The following is a 15,768-nucleotide window of genomic DNA, read 5'->3' as shown; positions in this document are numbered from 1 at the left end:
TTCCATCAAAATCATTTACTTGCTTGGAAAAATATTATAACTCTTTTACAAAATGCAAACTTTGCAATTAGTCAATTTTGTGTCTAACCCATAGAAAAGAGAGGCGTAATAGTTGAAGCAAACAAAATGGTTTTACGCAGAGATTAGAGTGTCTGGTTTCACGTGGTTTTAATTGAATAACGCAGACATGACCACCCATGGTAGTAGCATCTTGTAAATGTAGTGTTGTTTTTTTTTTGTATCCAAACAAAGTTTGCATAGAATAAATTGTAGTTTGGTAATTACCTATTTTAAAAATGTTTGCAGTCCAAAGACATTTGCACGTATCTTTAACTTGCAACCGATTAAACTTTATTCATTTATCGGCTTCTTGTAATCATGTTATTAAATTAACAAGGCTTCGTGTTGTTGACAACAGTGAAATTGGAAAGCAAGCAATGGCAGAAGGAAAACCTCCTAGATGTATACACATATACAACAAAGTCGGTGTTGGTAAAATTGGTATGGTTTTATATTTATATACATATATGTTTACTTTATATGGGTAATTATGGGTCGTCGCGGCTTTTTAAAACGGGGAGATAAAAAAGTTAAACTTTGTTTTCTCACACTACACACGTCCCTAAATTTACTCCGAAAGGATGAATTCGTACTACTTTGTGAAAAAATTAAAATTTTTATCTCTTTACATTACAATACCTGTGATATGTTGCTGCAACCATTCATTGTTTCTCGTAATAAATAGGAATATATGTTTTCCATATACTAGGAGACATTATTACAATAGCCTGTCGCCTCCGTCCGTCCATTACATGATGGCCCGAAAAATACCATCCATTTGCCCATCAAAAGCTTAGTAACTTCATACTTTTGACGGACGGATGAAATTATAACCCTCTAATGTCATTTAGGTGTTTGCATGTCAAATATTATATTAGAAGGTATTAAAGTTTTTTTTTTTTTTTTTAACTGTTTAGCTCTCCAAAATTATTTCTCAAAATAAGTTTGAACACATTTGAAAATCTGTTTTTTGAAACAAAAATGGTTTTAGTCACAAGTGTATTAATTATGCATGGTAACACTGGAAATGTGAAAATACCAGAGTGAAAAAAAAAATTGAGTTTATGATTACATGTACTTAGTTTATATGATTAAGTAATATAATTAGCTACATAAGAGAATTTTCCCCCAAACGTTAAATTTTCTCAACAGTTGAAATGGAAAAATACCATGATGGACAGGCAGCAGGGTTCATACACGTCCTGGAAAACCTGGAATTTCAAAAAACTGTTTCCAGTACTGGAACTGTCCTGGAATTCGCAAATAATTGTAAATTGTCCTGGAAATTTTATCGGTATCCTTGAAATTTTATTTAGCACACTCTGTGTTACAGTAAAACACTTGATTAAATAACTAAAGTTTCCTTTAACTGAAGTAATTTTCCGTCCGTGCAGCATGTATTGTAAACAAACATAAATTCATAGATAACATGTCGTGAAATAGACGTTCATCTATAAACTAAAAAGGCGTAATACACGATCTTGCACTTTAAAGCTGTTTTTTTTTTTTCATTTCGGTGTTTTCACCAATGTTAATGTTCAAACTTAATATGAATATTATATATTAATACAGAGATACTAGTAAAAACATTTTTAAAGCCATTGAAATGAGGAAATTATTATTTACTTATAGTCAGATCTGTACATAATTCTAACTTTTATATTCATTTGTCAGTAATACACTTAGCAAAAAAACATCACAGTTTCCTTCTTGTCACAAATCATAAAAATATATTTACAGCTGCAAAGCTTTCAAGTTGATATTTTCCTTTGGGTGGAGGATGTTGTTGTTGTTTCAGAACGAGCTATTGGTAGTTGGCCACAAGTTACAGCATTTGTCGATTCTTGCAAAGGTAAACCCAAATCTGCTTTGTGTACCAAGACTTTTCAGACTGTTCAGAAGGCTACTAAAGATACACTGATGGTTGCCAAATTGTCTTTCTTTTCCTTTATTGGAAGTCAGATACAACCATACCTCAAGTGATACCAGACTGATTCCCCCATGATTCCTTTCCAAGCTTCTGACACAATAGAATTGTTGTATGGACTAATGTCATTATTCATAAAGAAGGAAATTTTGGATAAGGAAAACAACTGATTATGTGTGTTACACAAAAGAAAGTCACAGACAAGGTTGTTTTAGTGTTCAAACCTGATTGTCTACAGTTATTGAAAGTATTGGTTAAAAGAATTCAAGATAAAAATCCATTGAAATATCCTGTAGTGAGATTTTCCAGGTGTCTTGACCCTAGAACTCTACTATGCAATGAAACTGAAATCACTGAAACATTTAAAAGGTTGCTTCAGCACAGTGTTTCTTTCAGGCACTTCTCCCAGAGCATCCCCCCCCCCCCCCCCCCCGGGGAATATTCAAAAAATAAAATTGGAATCCATTATTTTAATGTTACTTGTTAAGGAAAGAAATTCGTTACAGTCACAATCTTCATGTAAATTGATTAAAAACTGGTTCATGGCCATGTCTATTATGCAGTCCCTCTTTCAGAATGTTACGTTTATATAAATGATTGCAATAGGTTTGCCAGGCATCCTTTGTTATAGATGCAGTTAGCAGAGTCCAGCATGTGTGTCTCAAGTGCTCGCCCCCACGGTATTATGTTCCCGAACGCACCTCTTTATCTTTGCCCTTTAACTCACACATGTATGGTGGGAATACAATGACATGTTAATTTTTTTAAGTACTGTGAACTAGTTCCGTCACCAGACATTTCAGTATTTTTTTCATCGAACTCTACACATCCGCGTTTTAGCCATGCATTAATTGTCACATTACTCATGACTACGGAAGATGTGCGGAAAGTTTGGGATAACCTATTCGAATAGCAATTTTTTTAAATTCCTTTGCTTTGTGAAATGGAATCGAAAGGCATTTTCGCATGCTTCTTGATCACAGCTTTCTATTACTTTAATAGTTATTTCTTTCTTTCTTGTGAATCACCTTATTACGTTTCCACCGCTTATCATTCGGATCGGCTCGGCCCGGACCAGACGGCAGTAATATGAACCCATGTTATCAAATGAAAGGCAGCGCGCTTTATCGGGTCGGCTCTACTTGTCTCGGCATTCTGCTATCGTACGGGGAAAAAAATCGTTTCGGCATCGGACCTGGTTATCTTTTGGAGAAACTCGTTCCGAAGGTAACAATGTACAGAGATGTGGATGCATAAGCATTTCTTTATCTTTCGATTTTCCACAGGGGCCAGAAGAGGGATATATTCTTTCACAAGTTCTTAACATTCTTTTTCCAGTAGACGCGGGTCATTTCCTCCCTGTGCGTCGTGCGTGTGCGTTGAGCTGGTGGTGCGTCAGACGGCTGTTGGTAACGGCAGACCTCGACGTGTAGGCTACTCATTGTTGGCGTGCTAGTGTAGTTTTCGTTTACAAGTGTGTAGTGCATATGGTTTTCTGCGTACTTTTCTGTAAACCTGTAAGTATATAAACACAATAATTAACCAATCCAATGTAAAAATATGGCCGCAACAAAAACTTTTGGATACTAATTAAATTATTCTGTTATAAATCATCGCTTTGACGTTTTGAGTATCATCTTAACATTATCAAGTAATTTCTTTATAATGCATGTTAGTAAACTGTATGTAAAGTACTTAATGAATTCTGATGCCAAGAAACCTAGAAGTAGATCAGTAGGTGGTTCACGGTTACGATGGACTAAGCCCAGGTTACGTATTTATAAAATAACATTTGGCACAGTGAAACAAATGTATTGTTAGGAGTTTAGAATTTTAAAACATTCAGTTTGGCATTGCACAAGTACTACCATCTTGGGCTTGGTCAAACAAAAGTGTTTTGCGCAATTATAAATTGCCAGAATTAAAATGATGACTATTAATGCCCCTGATTTCAACCAAATCGTTTAACAATAGATAGTGATACTATGAATTATGTTTTTTTAAATGTGCTGTTCATATTTAGTGTTTTTAGGTAGTACATGGTGATATTTTGACAGCTTAAAAGAGTGTTTTATTTTTTTTTTGTAGAAAAGTGTTTTCTCTCTTTTAGCTACTTCTTAAGTTTTGTCACCCCCAAAATTTTGCCACCCTGCTCATTTATCCACTTCTTTCTGAAAAGTAAAAATCAGTCAAAATGTGTGTGGATGCTGTGCGTGTTAGATTGATATTCTTCACATAATGCTGTTTTAATTAATAGTTTATACTGCCAGTCAGTACCAGACTATCTCCATTAAGAGTTACCTCGACGTGAAAAGAACAATAGACTCCTATTTTAATGTCGCAGCAGGGCCCAGTCAAAAACCGCGAACTGAAGCAGGCCCATCACCATCAGTCCAGCTGACTGAACAGAAATGCTTTGAAAATGAAAGTGCAGAATTATCCAGTCCGCATCCAGCGAAATCATCCGAAAAAGTAGAACGTCACTACAACAAAAATTGGGAACAGAAATACAGTTGGCTGATCTACAATGAAGAAAAAGGAGGTGCATTTTGTAAACTATGTGAAAACTTCATGAAAAATGATGCAAAGGTTCTGCAAAAAACAGGTGGAGTGTTTATTACTACTCCATTTACATCTTTCAGAAAAGCTTTAGGAAAGAATGGAAAATTAGAGAAGCATGAACATTCTGCAGCTCACTCAATAAGTGTAGAAATGGAGAACCTCAGAAGACATGCTGAGCCATTCCATTTCAATTCAGGCAGGAGCGTGTCAGGTCACCATCTCGGATTTGCTTTAAAAAATTACAGCAGTTACAACCAGTGCAGACAAGAAGTATGCCAAAAGGATTTTGTCCCAAAAAATTTTTTCCCCATGTTATAGCCTTTTGAAGTTGGTTCAAAATCAAAAAAGGTGGAAAAAGGGGTGTTTTTTAAATGAGCGGCATTTCAAAACTATTATACTGATTTTGTTGATTTTTTTTTTATTTTGTACCTATTATAGTGAACTACAGAGTGGAATAGTTCCAATGAGCCCAACGACAATATCTTTAAGGGGGGGAAACTAAAGAATTTGGCAAAAAATTTGAATTTTTTTGAATTTTCAAAAAAACAATTTTATGTGGAATAATCAATTTTCATAAAAAGTAATTCTGGTAATATGTGGACCTATTACAGTAGTTTTACAGGAAAAATTGTTTTTAATTCTATGATGCATGGAATTATTAAAATTTAACTTTAAAATTTTCAAAATTTGACAAAAGTGCCATTTTTGATTGAAAATTACTCAAAAATCCCATATTTTAAAAATCTGAAAATTTGTAACTTTGTAGTCCTCACCTTTAGTAATAGCATGCACTTTGTTGGATAGTGTGTTTTTGCCTGTAAACATTTCTAGAATTTTTTGAAAATGTAATTTTCTTACATTTTCTAAGTTCTGCACACTCAATTAACAAATGTTTTGTTAGTTTCCAAAAAGTGAGATGTAATTTGTAAATTGGGGAAACCTTGGGAATTACAAAAGGAGAGTCTGTGTATACATTATCACATTAACATAATATGCACAATACATATACACACATATAATACATATGCATACTCTTTAACTTGCATGAAAACCAAAATTTCAAAGTAAAATTGAAACCAACAATATGTACCTATAATTAATTATATGTAGACTGCTTACCCTTCCTCAACTATATGTAACACATATTGACAAACTTCCTAAAATATTATTTGGCTGATTAAAGACAGTAGATCTGCTGGATCTTCATCAACTCAGCTTTGTCGAAAGTGTGGAGTCTTGCTGATTGTCCAAGTGGAGTAGGATTGCTTACTGCTAACAAAACATTTTGTAGTGGCACCGGACATTCATCCTTCTTCTTTCCAGATTCCTGTGGCCACTGAAACCCTTTAGCTGGACCATGGGGATGCATAAAAGACACTGTCATGTCGTTCAACTCTTTAGATATACCAGTGATCTGTCCCATCCACCAATTCTGATCGTATACACAAGCAACGAACTGGCCTACTTGGAAATCATTTATTGAATAATGTGTTTTAATCTGGTTAGATTGTACAACTATTTCTATTTTATCTTTAATTGTGCGTCCCATGTATGTCTCATTTTTAATCAGCCAGTAATGTTTATATTGTATTCCAACAACTGGTTTTACAGTAGCCCATTCTTTTTCCTTAGATGACCTATACGTTTGAATTGTTTTACTTTCAAGAGCCAATAGAGTTATCTTTGGTACAAGGTTACCTACTTCAGCAACAAATGAAGCAGAATCTCTAATGGCATTAACACACTCTGCCCGAAGATTGAACTTAGTTGCAAAGTGTTTACACAAACCACCTATTGCATCACATGCACTTTTGCCATGCCCTGTAGCAGAAAAAATCCATTTTTTTTCAACAGTTTGAGTATTTTTACATAGTTCATACAGCTGAAACCTATTTTTGAAATGTCCAGCTGCCCCATCTGTAATGTACACTATTGAACTCAAAAGTTCTAACTGACAAAATTTTGAAATTTCCAGTTTTATAACCTCTAAAGCACAGAGAACGTGAGCAGAGTCGTGAGCTATATCATCAGATACTATAACAAAACTTCTTATTTCCGCACCAAAGTATGCAACACAGGTAAACAGTGAAAGCTGATCAGTTTGCCAGTGGTAAGTTTGGATTTCATCAGGCAATACAACTGACCAGTTCTCAGCAAAATCAAAATGTAAAACAAGAGCATTATTTTGTTGGACAGAACTTCTTGCTTCAGCTATTCCTTCCCTTTGTATTTTCCTAATGTAACTGTGAGGAATAGCTTTTTTAACCCAATGCCTTACATGTTCCAGAAAATTATTTACAGATACAGTTTTTTTTATGAGGTCACCATGTTCCCAAATCGCAAATGTAACTTCTTCCCCTTCATCCAAGCCAAAGTTTTCAACAGTTAATGTTTCTGTGCCAGGACAGTCACCACACTCCTCGAGCCAGCAATCTTCATTCCTTGTTTCGTCACACAAACACTTCAGTAGAAGATAGTCTTCATCAATTTGGTTATTTGTTACATTTCGAAGAGCTACACAGATAAGTTGCATGTTACTGCAGTAAATACAAGAACACACAGTCTGTTCTGGCTGAATTTTCACCCATCTTGGTCGTAAGGCATAAAACTTTGAAAGACTAATTTCTATAAGAGGATTATCTTTTTTGAATGCTTTGTATGCCTCTTTGATGGACCTTGTCATGAATCTTTTAACCTTTTTTACTTTCTCGCCATTACCATCCTTAATGCAAATAACATCTTTTTTGTTTGGACTTTCCCTTGAACAGTCTTTACTATCTTCTAGGTAATATGATAATGCTAGATCTTGTACCTGTGTAGGTAAAGGATGTCCACTATAGGGGTCAGGTTGAGCATAAATTCCCTTATTTTTTATAACTGTGCAACATTTATCAATGAGGTACTTTGACACTGAAGGTAATTTTTCCTTCAATACAGTTTTACTAAATGTTTGTGGTACCAATGTTAGTAGCTGTACTTTTCCATTGTAGTTACAAGTATGAAGAGCTGAGTCAATATTCGAAAACCATAGACTACAATTGACACACACAGGCATTTCATCATCAGACTCACTTGAAAGATGCACGTGATATATGTCTTGTAATTTGTTCACAGCAGAAGTTTTTAACTCATCAACTAATTTTATCTTCTTTTTCCTCGCATAACCTTCTCTCCTATCCAATCTCACCTCTGAAGGGGATTTCAATGGTGATACTTCTACATTTAATGTTTTAATGAGACTGCTATTTAAAACACTTACTAGTTCATCCTCCGGAATAAAATTCTCTGATGTGGATGTTTCTTCTGCATCTTCAGCAAGTTCCAGAAATTTCTTTTTATAAAAAGTAACACAGTTGCTACACAAAATATCATTTTTATTTACTGAAACAGATACACCCACAAACTTTTGAATATCATCTGCTAAATCATTCACCTTACACATCCTCACACATTTACTTTTATACACACTTTTTTTGTGCCTTTTAATGTAGTCCACACATTTAATTCTCTCCGTACTATGAAAGTCAGACATGATTTAGTTCACTAGCTGAACATCACCCATGAACACACACAACACAACTGTAACAGCAAAAGTTTGGGAATTCCCTTGTAGTCTTGTAGTTGATTCCCCCTATGGTCACCAGGGATTTCCCTCAAGCTACCAGGGATTCCCCTTACAGCAAGCGCCTGAGAATATTCAGATAGGGACTCCCCCTTCATATTTCCCAAGGTTTCCCCTCATACAAAACCAGTTACAAATTATCACATACTATTTAGATACCAACAAAACATTTATTAATTGAGCATGCACAACATACAAAAGGTAATGACATTACATTTTCAAAAAATTCTAGAAATGTTTACAGGCAAAAACACACTATCCAACAAAGTGCATGCTATTAATAAAGGTGAGGACTACAAAGTTACAAATTTTCAGATTTTTAAAATATGGGGTTTTTCAGTAATTTTCAATCAAAAATGGCACTTTTGTCAAATTTTGAAAATTTTAAAGTTAAATTTTAATAATTCCATGCATCATAGAATTAAAAACAATTTTTCTTGTAAAACTACTGTAATAGGTCTACATATTACCAGAATTACTTTTTATGAAAATTGATTATTCCACATAAAAATTTTTTTTTGAAAATCCAAAAAAATCTAAATTTTTTGCCAAATTTTTTAGTTTCCCCCCCTTAAAGATATTGTCGTTGGGCTCATTGGAACTATTCCACTCTGTAGTTCACTATAATAGGTACAAAATAAAAAAAATCAACAAAATCAGTAAAATAGTTTTGAAATGCCGCTCATTTAAAAAACACCCCTTTTTCCACCTTTTTTGATTTTGAACCAACTTCAAAAGGCTATAACATGGGGAAAAAATTTTTTGGGACAAAATCCTTTTGGCATACTTCTTGTCTGCACTGGTTGTAACTGCTGTAATTTTTTAAAGCAAATCTGAGATGGTGACCTGACACATTATCTTGCTAACTGCCTGAATTGAGGTGGAATGGCTCTGCTACGAGGAAACCTATTCATACTCAAATGATTCAACAGAGTGAAAATGAAAGAGACATAAATAGAAAAGGCTTAAAAACTCTCTTGCGCGGCTTGTACTTTTTAGTAAAGAAAGAAATAGCTCACACTACTACATATAACAGCTTGATTGAAGGTCTTCTCGACAAACTGAATGAAGATTTTAGTAAATGGAGAAATTCTCTAAGTGACAGATTGAATTATAGCAGCAAGGACACCGCCTGCGAGCTTTTGGTCTGTATGGGCGAAATTTTGAGAGAAGAATTAAAGGCAACATTAAAACACAAGAAATTCTCTGTTCTAGCTGATGAAAGTACTTCACTACAAAATGAAATGGAGCTCAGCATTATGTTTAGAGTTGTGGAAGATAAAGTACCAGTGGAAAAGTTCTTAGCAATAGTCAAAATCCCAAATGGAAAGGCAGAAACTATTGCAGATGCAATTGACAAGGAACTTGCTGCTCTTGATTTAAATTATGAAAATATTATTGCCTTTGGATTTGATGGTGCTTCTAATATGGCTGGAAATATTGGAGGTGTAAGAAGGAAGCTTTCAGAGAAGGCGAACAAGGAAGTTATTTACATACACTGTAGAGCACACATCTTGTCCCTGGCAGCAGCTTCCTGCAGGAATAAAAATCAGAAAGTCAAAAGGTTTTTCCATGTTTTGAAAGACATTTATAAGCTGTTTAGTAAGTCACCAAAAAAAGAAAACATTTTGCATGAAATTCAAGCAGTAGTAAATGATCCAGTTCTCAAGATTCCAGAATGTATTGAAGTGAGATGGTTGTCCCACTACAAGGTAGTGAATACTGTCTTAAGGGGCCCGCCTAGTCAGGGGTGTATGTGTGTTAGTGAGGCGAGATGATAAGCGCGACGCTCGATGGTATTTCTAGCGCGGTATCGCCTCTAAGAGCAAGGCTCTGAACTGGCACGCAGTCTTCTCGTCGTCACAGGATAACTGTGAAATCTGAGCGGTGACCGTAACATTATATGGCGGAGAAATGAAGATAAAGGTGTTATGCAAGCCCCTTAAGTGCTTTCAAGAATCTGTACTGATTGTTTTATGCCTAAAAATTACTCTGAAAACACGCGTTATAGGCATTTTAACGCTTCTAAAAATACAGTTTAAAAACTTAATCCGAAATTAAAAGTACTTTTCGGTCCTCAGCGAACTCTTAAATGCTATTTGTAAATAGGCCCCACTCGGATATCTTGAGTAGTTTTGAAATCGCGTTGTTTTTCCTGAAGCTCTGCACACCGTATGTGTGCCCAGGTAGGCGGGCCCCTTAAGATGCTTGAAGTCTATTTTGATGGCTTGTGAGCACATTCATAAAGAAGGAGCAGACCTCGCGTCATTAGCTGGGGGAATTTTGCTGGAAATCAGAAATGAGAGTTTTCTCATAACTTGTCATGTGATGAATGAACTCCTCAGTGCACTCTCTTACCTGAGTAATGCTTTGCAGAGAAAGGATTTGAGTTTGACCAAAGTCATTCCTCTAATTACAACAAAACTTCACTTACGAGATATTGCAGACCAGTGTGGAGACATCAACAGCGACTTGCAAAAAAATGTCCGAAGCGAAATAACAGAGAAGTTTGGATCTGAGGTGTGCCTAGTTGCTGATGAAGATTAAAAAAAAAACATTCAAGGGTATGAAAGAATACAGTGAAAGTGTCCTCCAAGAAATTGAAGACAGGTTCAACGACAAATCGATAGATATCCTGGTATTTTCAAGCCACTTTGACACATTTAAATCATTATTAGAATTAAAAGACAATGATGCAAGTAAGTTTTGCGCACACTTTCCTATGCTCGATGTCGAAGGTGTACTTGCAGACTTGAAATCCTTCCAATTTTTTATACGATCCATGATTCATAGCGGGCAATTCAAATTGGACGAGAGTCCAGTGATAAAACTCCTTGAGGCTGATGTAGGCTACTGCGAGTTACAAAAACTTTGCAAAATTATTCTTACCATTCCTGTGACTACAGCTTCGGTGGAAAGATCTTTCAGTACAATGAACAGAATTTTGAATAAGACAAGATCTAGAATGCTACCGGGAACCCTATTTCACTGCATGATGATAAGTATCGAGGCTCCTGAGATTCCGACTGAGGAGTTTCTTGAAAAAACAGTTGATTTGTATGCAAGGAAAAAAGGTCGTCGGATACGATTTCTGTAAAAAAACAATCAAAGTAGGCTTCAGCATTTAAATATTTAGTTTGTTTATTAACGTTCATTATTTTGTAATATGGTAATTTTTTTTACATGAAATTGAAGTTTAAAGGTCTAATAATAATTGCTTGACCTAACAGACAAAATTTTTCTTCTCATTCCTTCCCCATCTCTCTCTCCCCCCCCCCCCCCCCCCCCCGGGGGAAAATGTCTGAAAGAAAGCCTGCTTCAGCAGATTGAAAATAGAAAACTGATCAGTACAGGTGTGTGTGATGCAACTTTACTACAGTTCAAGTTGTTCCTCAGAGAAGTGTCACCAGATCCTTCACAGTTTACAAACTTTGGTAGAAATACTCAAAGGTTAGATTTTTTTTTTTTTTGTAAATATTTCCTGGACAACAAACAGTATACAGATTTGTGGAAAGTATTTAAACTTATTTTGACTCAATCTCATGGCCAAGCATCTGGAGAACGTGGTTTCTCTGTCAACAGAGAAAGGCTTGTGGAAAATTTAACAGATAAAACAATTGTAGCAATGAGGATTGTGTACGATGAATTTAAAGATAAAAAAGTAAGTGATGTTATTTTCAGTAAAGAACTGTTGGCAAATGCTAGATCATCAAGAATGCGCTATCATCACTTCTTGGATGAACAGAAGAAATAAACATCTAGAGAGGAAAGTAGTATAAAGAGGTTATACATGTTAGAAACTGTCCAAGAACTGAAGAAGAAGAAGAAGCTGCAGATTGAGATATCAATTGATTCAATGAATAAAGAAGCTGATTCAATGGCATTACTTGCTGAGAAAATAAATGATTTCACTCTTCTTTCAAAGTCCAACGCATACAGGAAAAAACCATGTGAATCGGCAGCCGAAGTCACAAAGTTAAGTGAAGAGATTAAAAAACTGTCTAAAAACTGTTAAAAAAAGTTAATAATTGTTTTGTTGTAATTTAGAATCCTGGAAAAATATTGAAAAACTGCATTTTTATTATTATTAGTGTTTATCTTTGAATTAAGTGCTTGCCATTTTATCGATTACAACATAGTATCAAATAACAATTGTTATGTTTGAAAATCTGTGAAATGTCCTGGAATTGTCCTTGAAATTTTTTTTTCAATTTGTGTATGAACCCTGGGCAGTGTTTTGAAAATCACTGGTCGACTGACGGGACCAAAGGATGACTGATGGACAGAGACGACGTGCTATTGTAATTCCACCTTTACATTAAAATACCTATGTATTCATGGAATCGCCAACATTAATTGTTTACCCGTGTGGGTTTTAAAAATTTTTTTGGAGAACTTTAGTCAATGCAGGTGTTGTAATAATGAAATTTGTTTAAATAATGACTGTATTGCAATTGTAAGGAATTCTGAATGCTTATATTTTATGTTTATTGTTTTGACTTTTATTATGAAATGTTTGTTATATTGCATTTAGAGTACGTACTATTTTGAGTAATGTTGTAACAAGCCTAATGGGAGCCAAAAACTTGAATTAAATTGTTAATGTTGTTCCTTTTCTGTGAGGAATACATGCTGTGCACTAAAGTAGCCAACAAATTAATTTTGCAATCTTTTCAGGGAATTCTTTGATAACAGTTATCGTATATTCTGTTTGATATGCAGAGCTGCCAACTATTACGGATTTTCCGTAATTATTACGGAATTTAACCCCGAATTACGGAATTACGGAACATCGCTGGTTTATTACGGAAATGAGGCTTTGTGCTGCATGGTAACGGAGAAAATTCCGTTTCTGCTGTGCGTGTTTCGTGAACGCTTGGTTGCGCAAATAATGGAACTAATAAGTGTGCGCATGTACTGTCGAAATAAGTAAATTAATTCTCGTGTTTTGAAATATAAATGGGATCGTATTACGTCCGTTGTACGATACAACTAGTACATATTCTCGGACTTATCGTTTGAAGGCTACTTACATCTTGATAATTTTTGTACGGTACTTTGGCTAACCTGTGTTGTTTTAATTTATTTCTTGAAAGCCATTTTTTTCATCATAGTGTTTTTCCGTCTCTACAGACGTGAAATTTTTTTATGTTTTTCGATAGTGTTGTGTTCTTCAGTGCCGGTTGTAGAAATGAAGCGTGTGACAGAATAATGTGTATCTGAGGGGAAAGAAAACACACAATTCTTCAGAACTTTCGACTTAAATATTCAAAAGAATGGCCATGCTTGTTTTCAAACGTTTGGAACGCCACGCATTTTGTAATGTATGCACGTGTGACTTTTCTATTGCACATGGTGGAAGGGATGATTGTAGACGGCATATTAATCAAAGAAACATGCGGGTCATTTTATAGCCATGACAAGTAATAAATCTATATCGTCGTTTTTTCGCTACATCTGAAGAAAAAACTAACGAACGCAGAGTTATTGTTTACAAGTCATTGTGTTTGTCTTGTTGGTTGTTTACATGACAGTTCTTATCCAACCAGGATAAAAGAAGCAAATAAAAAGAAAGTTGTTTTAAAGTTTAACTTTGAATACTTTGAATTGAAGATTCAAAATTTCCGGTAAAATTATTGACATTTCTTACATATTCAGATGATTGTATTGTTCAAATAGATTTTTTTTATTCATTAATTTGCATATTATTCATATACATAGGCCTATATTTTTCTTTTTTTGAATATTATTGTCCTTGTTTTATCTTGTGAGTGTGTCATAATACCCCAAGAAAAATTTATCGTGCATGATTTATGCGTACTTTTTTCATATAACTTAATTGTCATTACTGATGGGTGTGATTTGAGGTTGGCAGCTCTGGATATGGCTGGTGTTTCATGTATCCAAGTTTATTTTTGGATCCTGATGGCTTGATCCTGTGGTACATGATGCTTGCTGTTTTAGTTCAGTACATCGGAAGATCCTGCACATAAAAAAAAATATTGTGAAATAAGAAAGAATTATGATTGTAGGTTGAAAAAAAAAATCCTTTTTATTCAAGTTACAATCATAATTCATTATTATATGTCAATATTTTTTGTTATGTACAGGATCTTCCAACGTACTCATGTACCACAGGATCATCATTAGGATCTTTTGATGTTATGAACTAAAACTGCAATCATCTTGCACCACAGGATCAAGCCATTAATCATTAGAGGATCAGTTTCAAATCATGGGATACCATAAAAAATTAATGTTTTGCAGAGAAATAGCAGTCAGTTTATCATGGAAAATTAAATAAAAACCAAATATAAACAAGTGTTTCCAATTTTACTGAACTGTAGAATGTATATTATTTCAGGAAATTTAATTTTTGTAATTAATATAAACATTTAAAAACTTTTACAATGTCTGCATATTCATTAATATTTAAGGCAATATTTTTGTGCAATTGCCGAGATAAATTTAATGAACTTAAAAATTCATTGTTTTGCTGATTTTAAGTAGTTAAATATGAATATACAGTCTAAATTTAAATAACAGAATACTAAAATATAATTTAGAAATCAAAGAAATTAATATTAGAACAGGATTTATTTTGTCAAAACAATTTAAGAACGTTAAAAACACAATTTAAGTTGAATATTGTGTTGGCAGCACACGAATAAGAGTACCAGGGTCAAAGATTAATTTATTCTATTTTCATCCATGAGAGACAGAGTTCTCTTTCTTTCACCACAGTGCCACCATTTGGGGTCACTGCACTTGGAATCAAGCAATATAAACTCATTATGATAAATACATGTTTACATGATAAGTTTTGTAACTGATTGGTTTTGTAATTGATTTTAGGGGACAAAGTCCTGGTGGCTATCAAGGGCCAGAAGAAAAAAGGGATAATAGTTGGTGCAAAACAAATTCAGAAGCCTTTAGTACCAAAATTTGATACAAACAATATTGTTCTTATTGATGATAATGGTACACCGTTGGGAACAAGGATTCATGTTCCTATACCAATTGTGCTACGAACGATTCTCAAAGAGAAGACACATGCCAAAGGTGCCGACTACACAAAGCTTTTGGCGATAGCATCAAAATTTATTTAATAGTTGAGAGTTTAATAACTCAAGTATTTAAGTGGCAATAAACTGCTTCGTTATTGTGATGGTTGTACCGTGAAAATAGTTTTTTAATTGGAAATATTGTGTTTGTAAATAAAGTATTCACATGTGTATTTTAAGATTTTAGTTTGTTTTTTTTAACTGTAATTTTCAAAATTTAAAAAAAAAAAAAAAAAGGAAGAACAAATATGAACATGCATTTTTATCTAATCATTCTGTGGAAAGGCTTTACAATATTCTAAGTATTTCAGTAGTAGTTCACTATTTTAAATCTTCATATTCTTTCAGCTAATTTACAGCTATACAAGGAAGGTCACAGGAGGTAAGCTGAACAAGAACCAATTACTGCTCAAGCTGTAGGCTACAATAATCTACATAATATGAACATGTGTATGTGCACAAACCAAACCATTATTCAATTTTATTTCAAAGAACACAACTTCCTACAATCCACAAAAAAAAAAAAAAAAAAA

General features: G+C 34.2%; 1 protein-coding gene across 1 annotated transcript; it reads left to right on the top strand.

Moving 5' to 3' along the window:
* The first annotated feature begins 207 nt into the window (after positions 1-207).
* On the top strand, positions 208-15,414 carry LOC134535541 (large ribosomal subunit protein uL14m). The gene is made up of 3 exons (XM_063374691.1): positions 208-501; positions 1,859-1,912; positions 15,027-15,414. Exons 1-3 carry the CDS (start codon positions 297-299, stop codon positions 15,278-15,280), a joined length of 513 nt encoding a protein of 170 aa, XP_063230761.1. The 5' UTR covers positions 208-296; the 3' UTR covers positions 15,281-15,414.
* Positions 15,415-15,768: the final 354 nt, after the last annotated feature.

Source organism: Bacillus rossius, chromosome 8, assembly GCF_032445375.1.
Source record: "Bacillus rossius redtenbacheri isolate Brsri chromosome 8, Brsri_v3, whole genome shotgun sequence".
Lineage (NCBI taxonomy): Eukaryota > Metazoa > Arthropoda > Insecta > Phasmatodea > Bacillidae > Bacillus > Bacillus rossius.
This window is presented reverse-complemented; position numbering and strand designations above follow the sequence as displayed.

Bases quoted from the DNA above. Each gene is read 5' to 3' on its own strand.
- LOC134535541 (XM_063374691.1), top strand. From the start codon at position 297: ATGTTTGCAGTCCAAAGACATTTGCACGTATCTTTAACTTGCAACCGA. The intron at 502-1,858 runs GTATGGTTTTAT...TTGTTGTTTCAG, and splicing joins AGTCGGTGTTGGTAAAATTG to AACGAGCTATTGGTAGTTGG. The intron at 1,913-15,026 runs GTAAACCCAAAT...AATTGATTTTAG, and splicing joins ATTTGTCGATTCTTGCAAAG to GGGACAAAGTCCTGGTGGCT.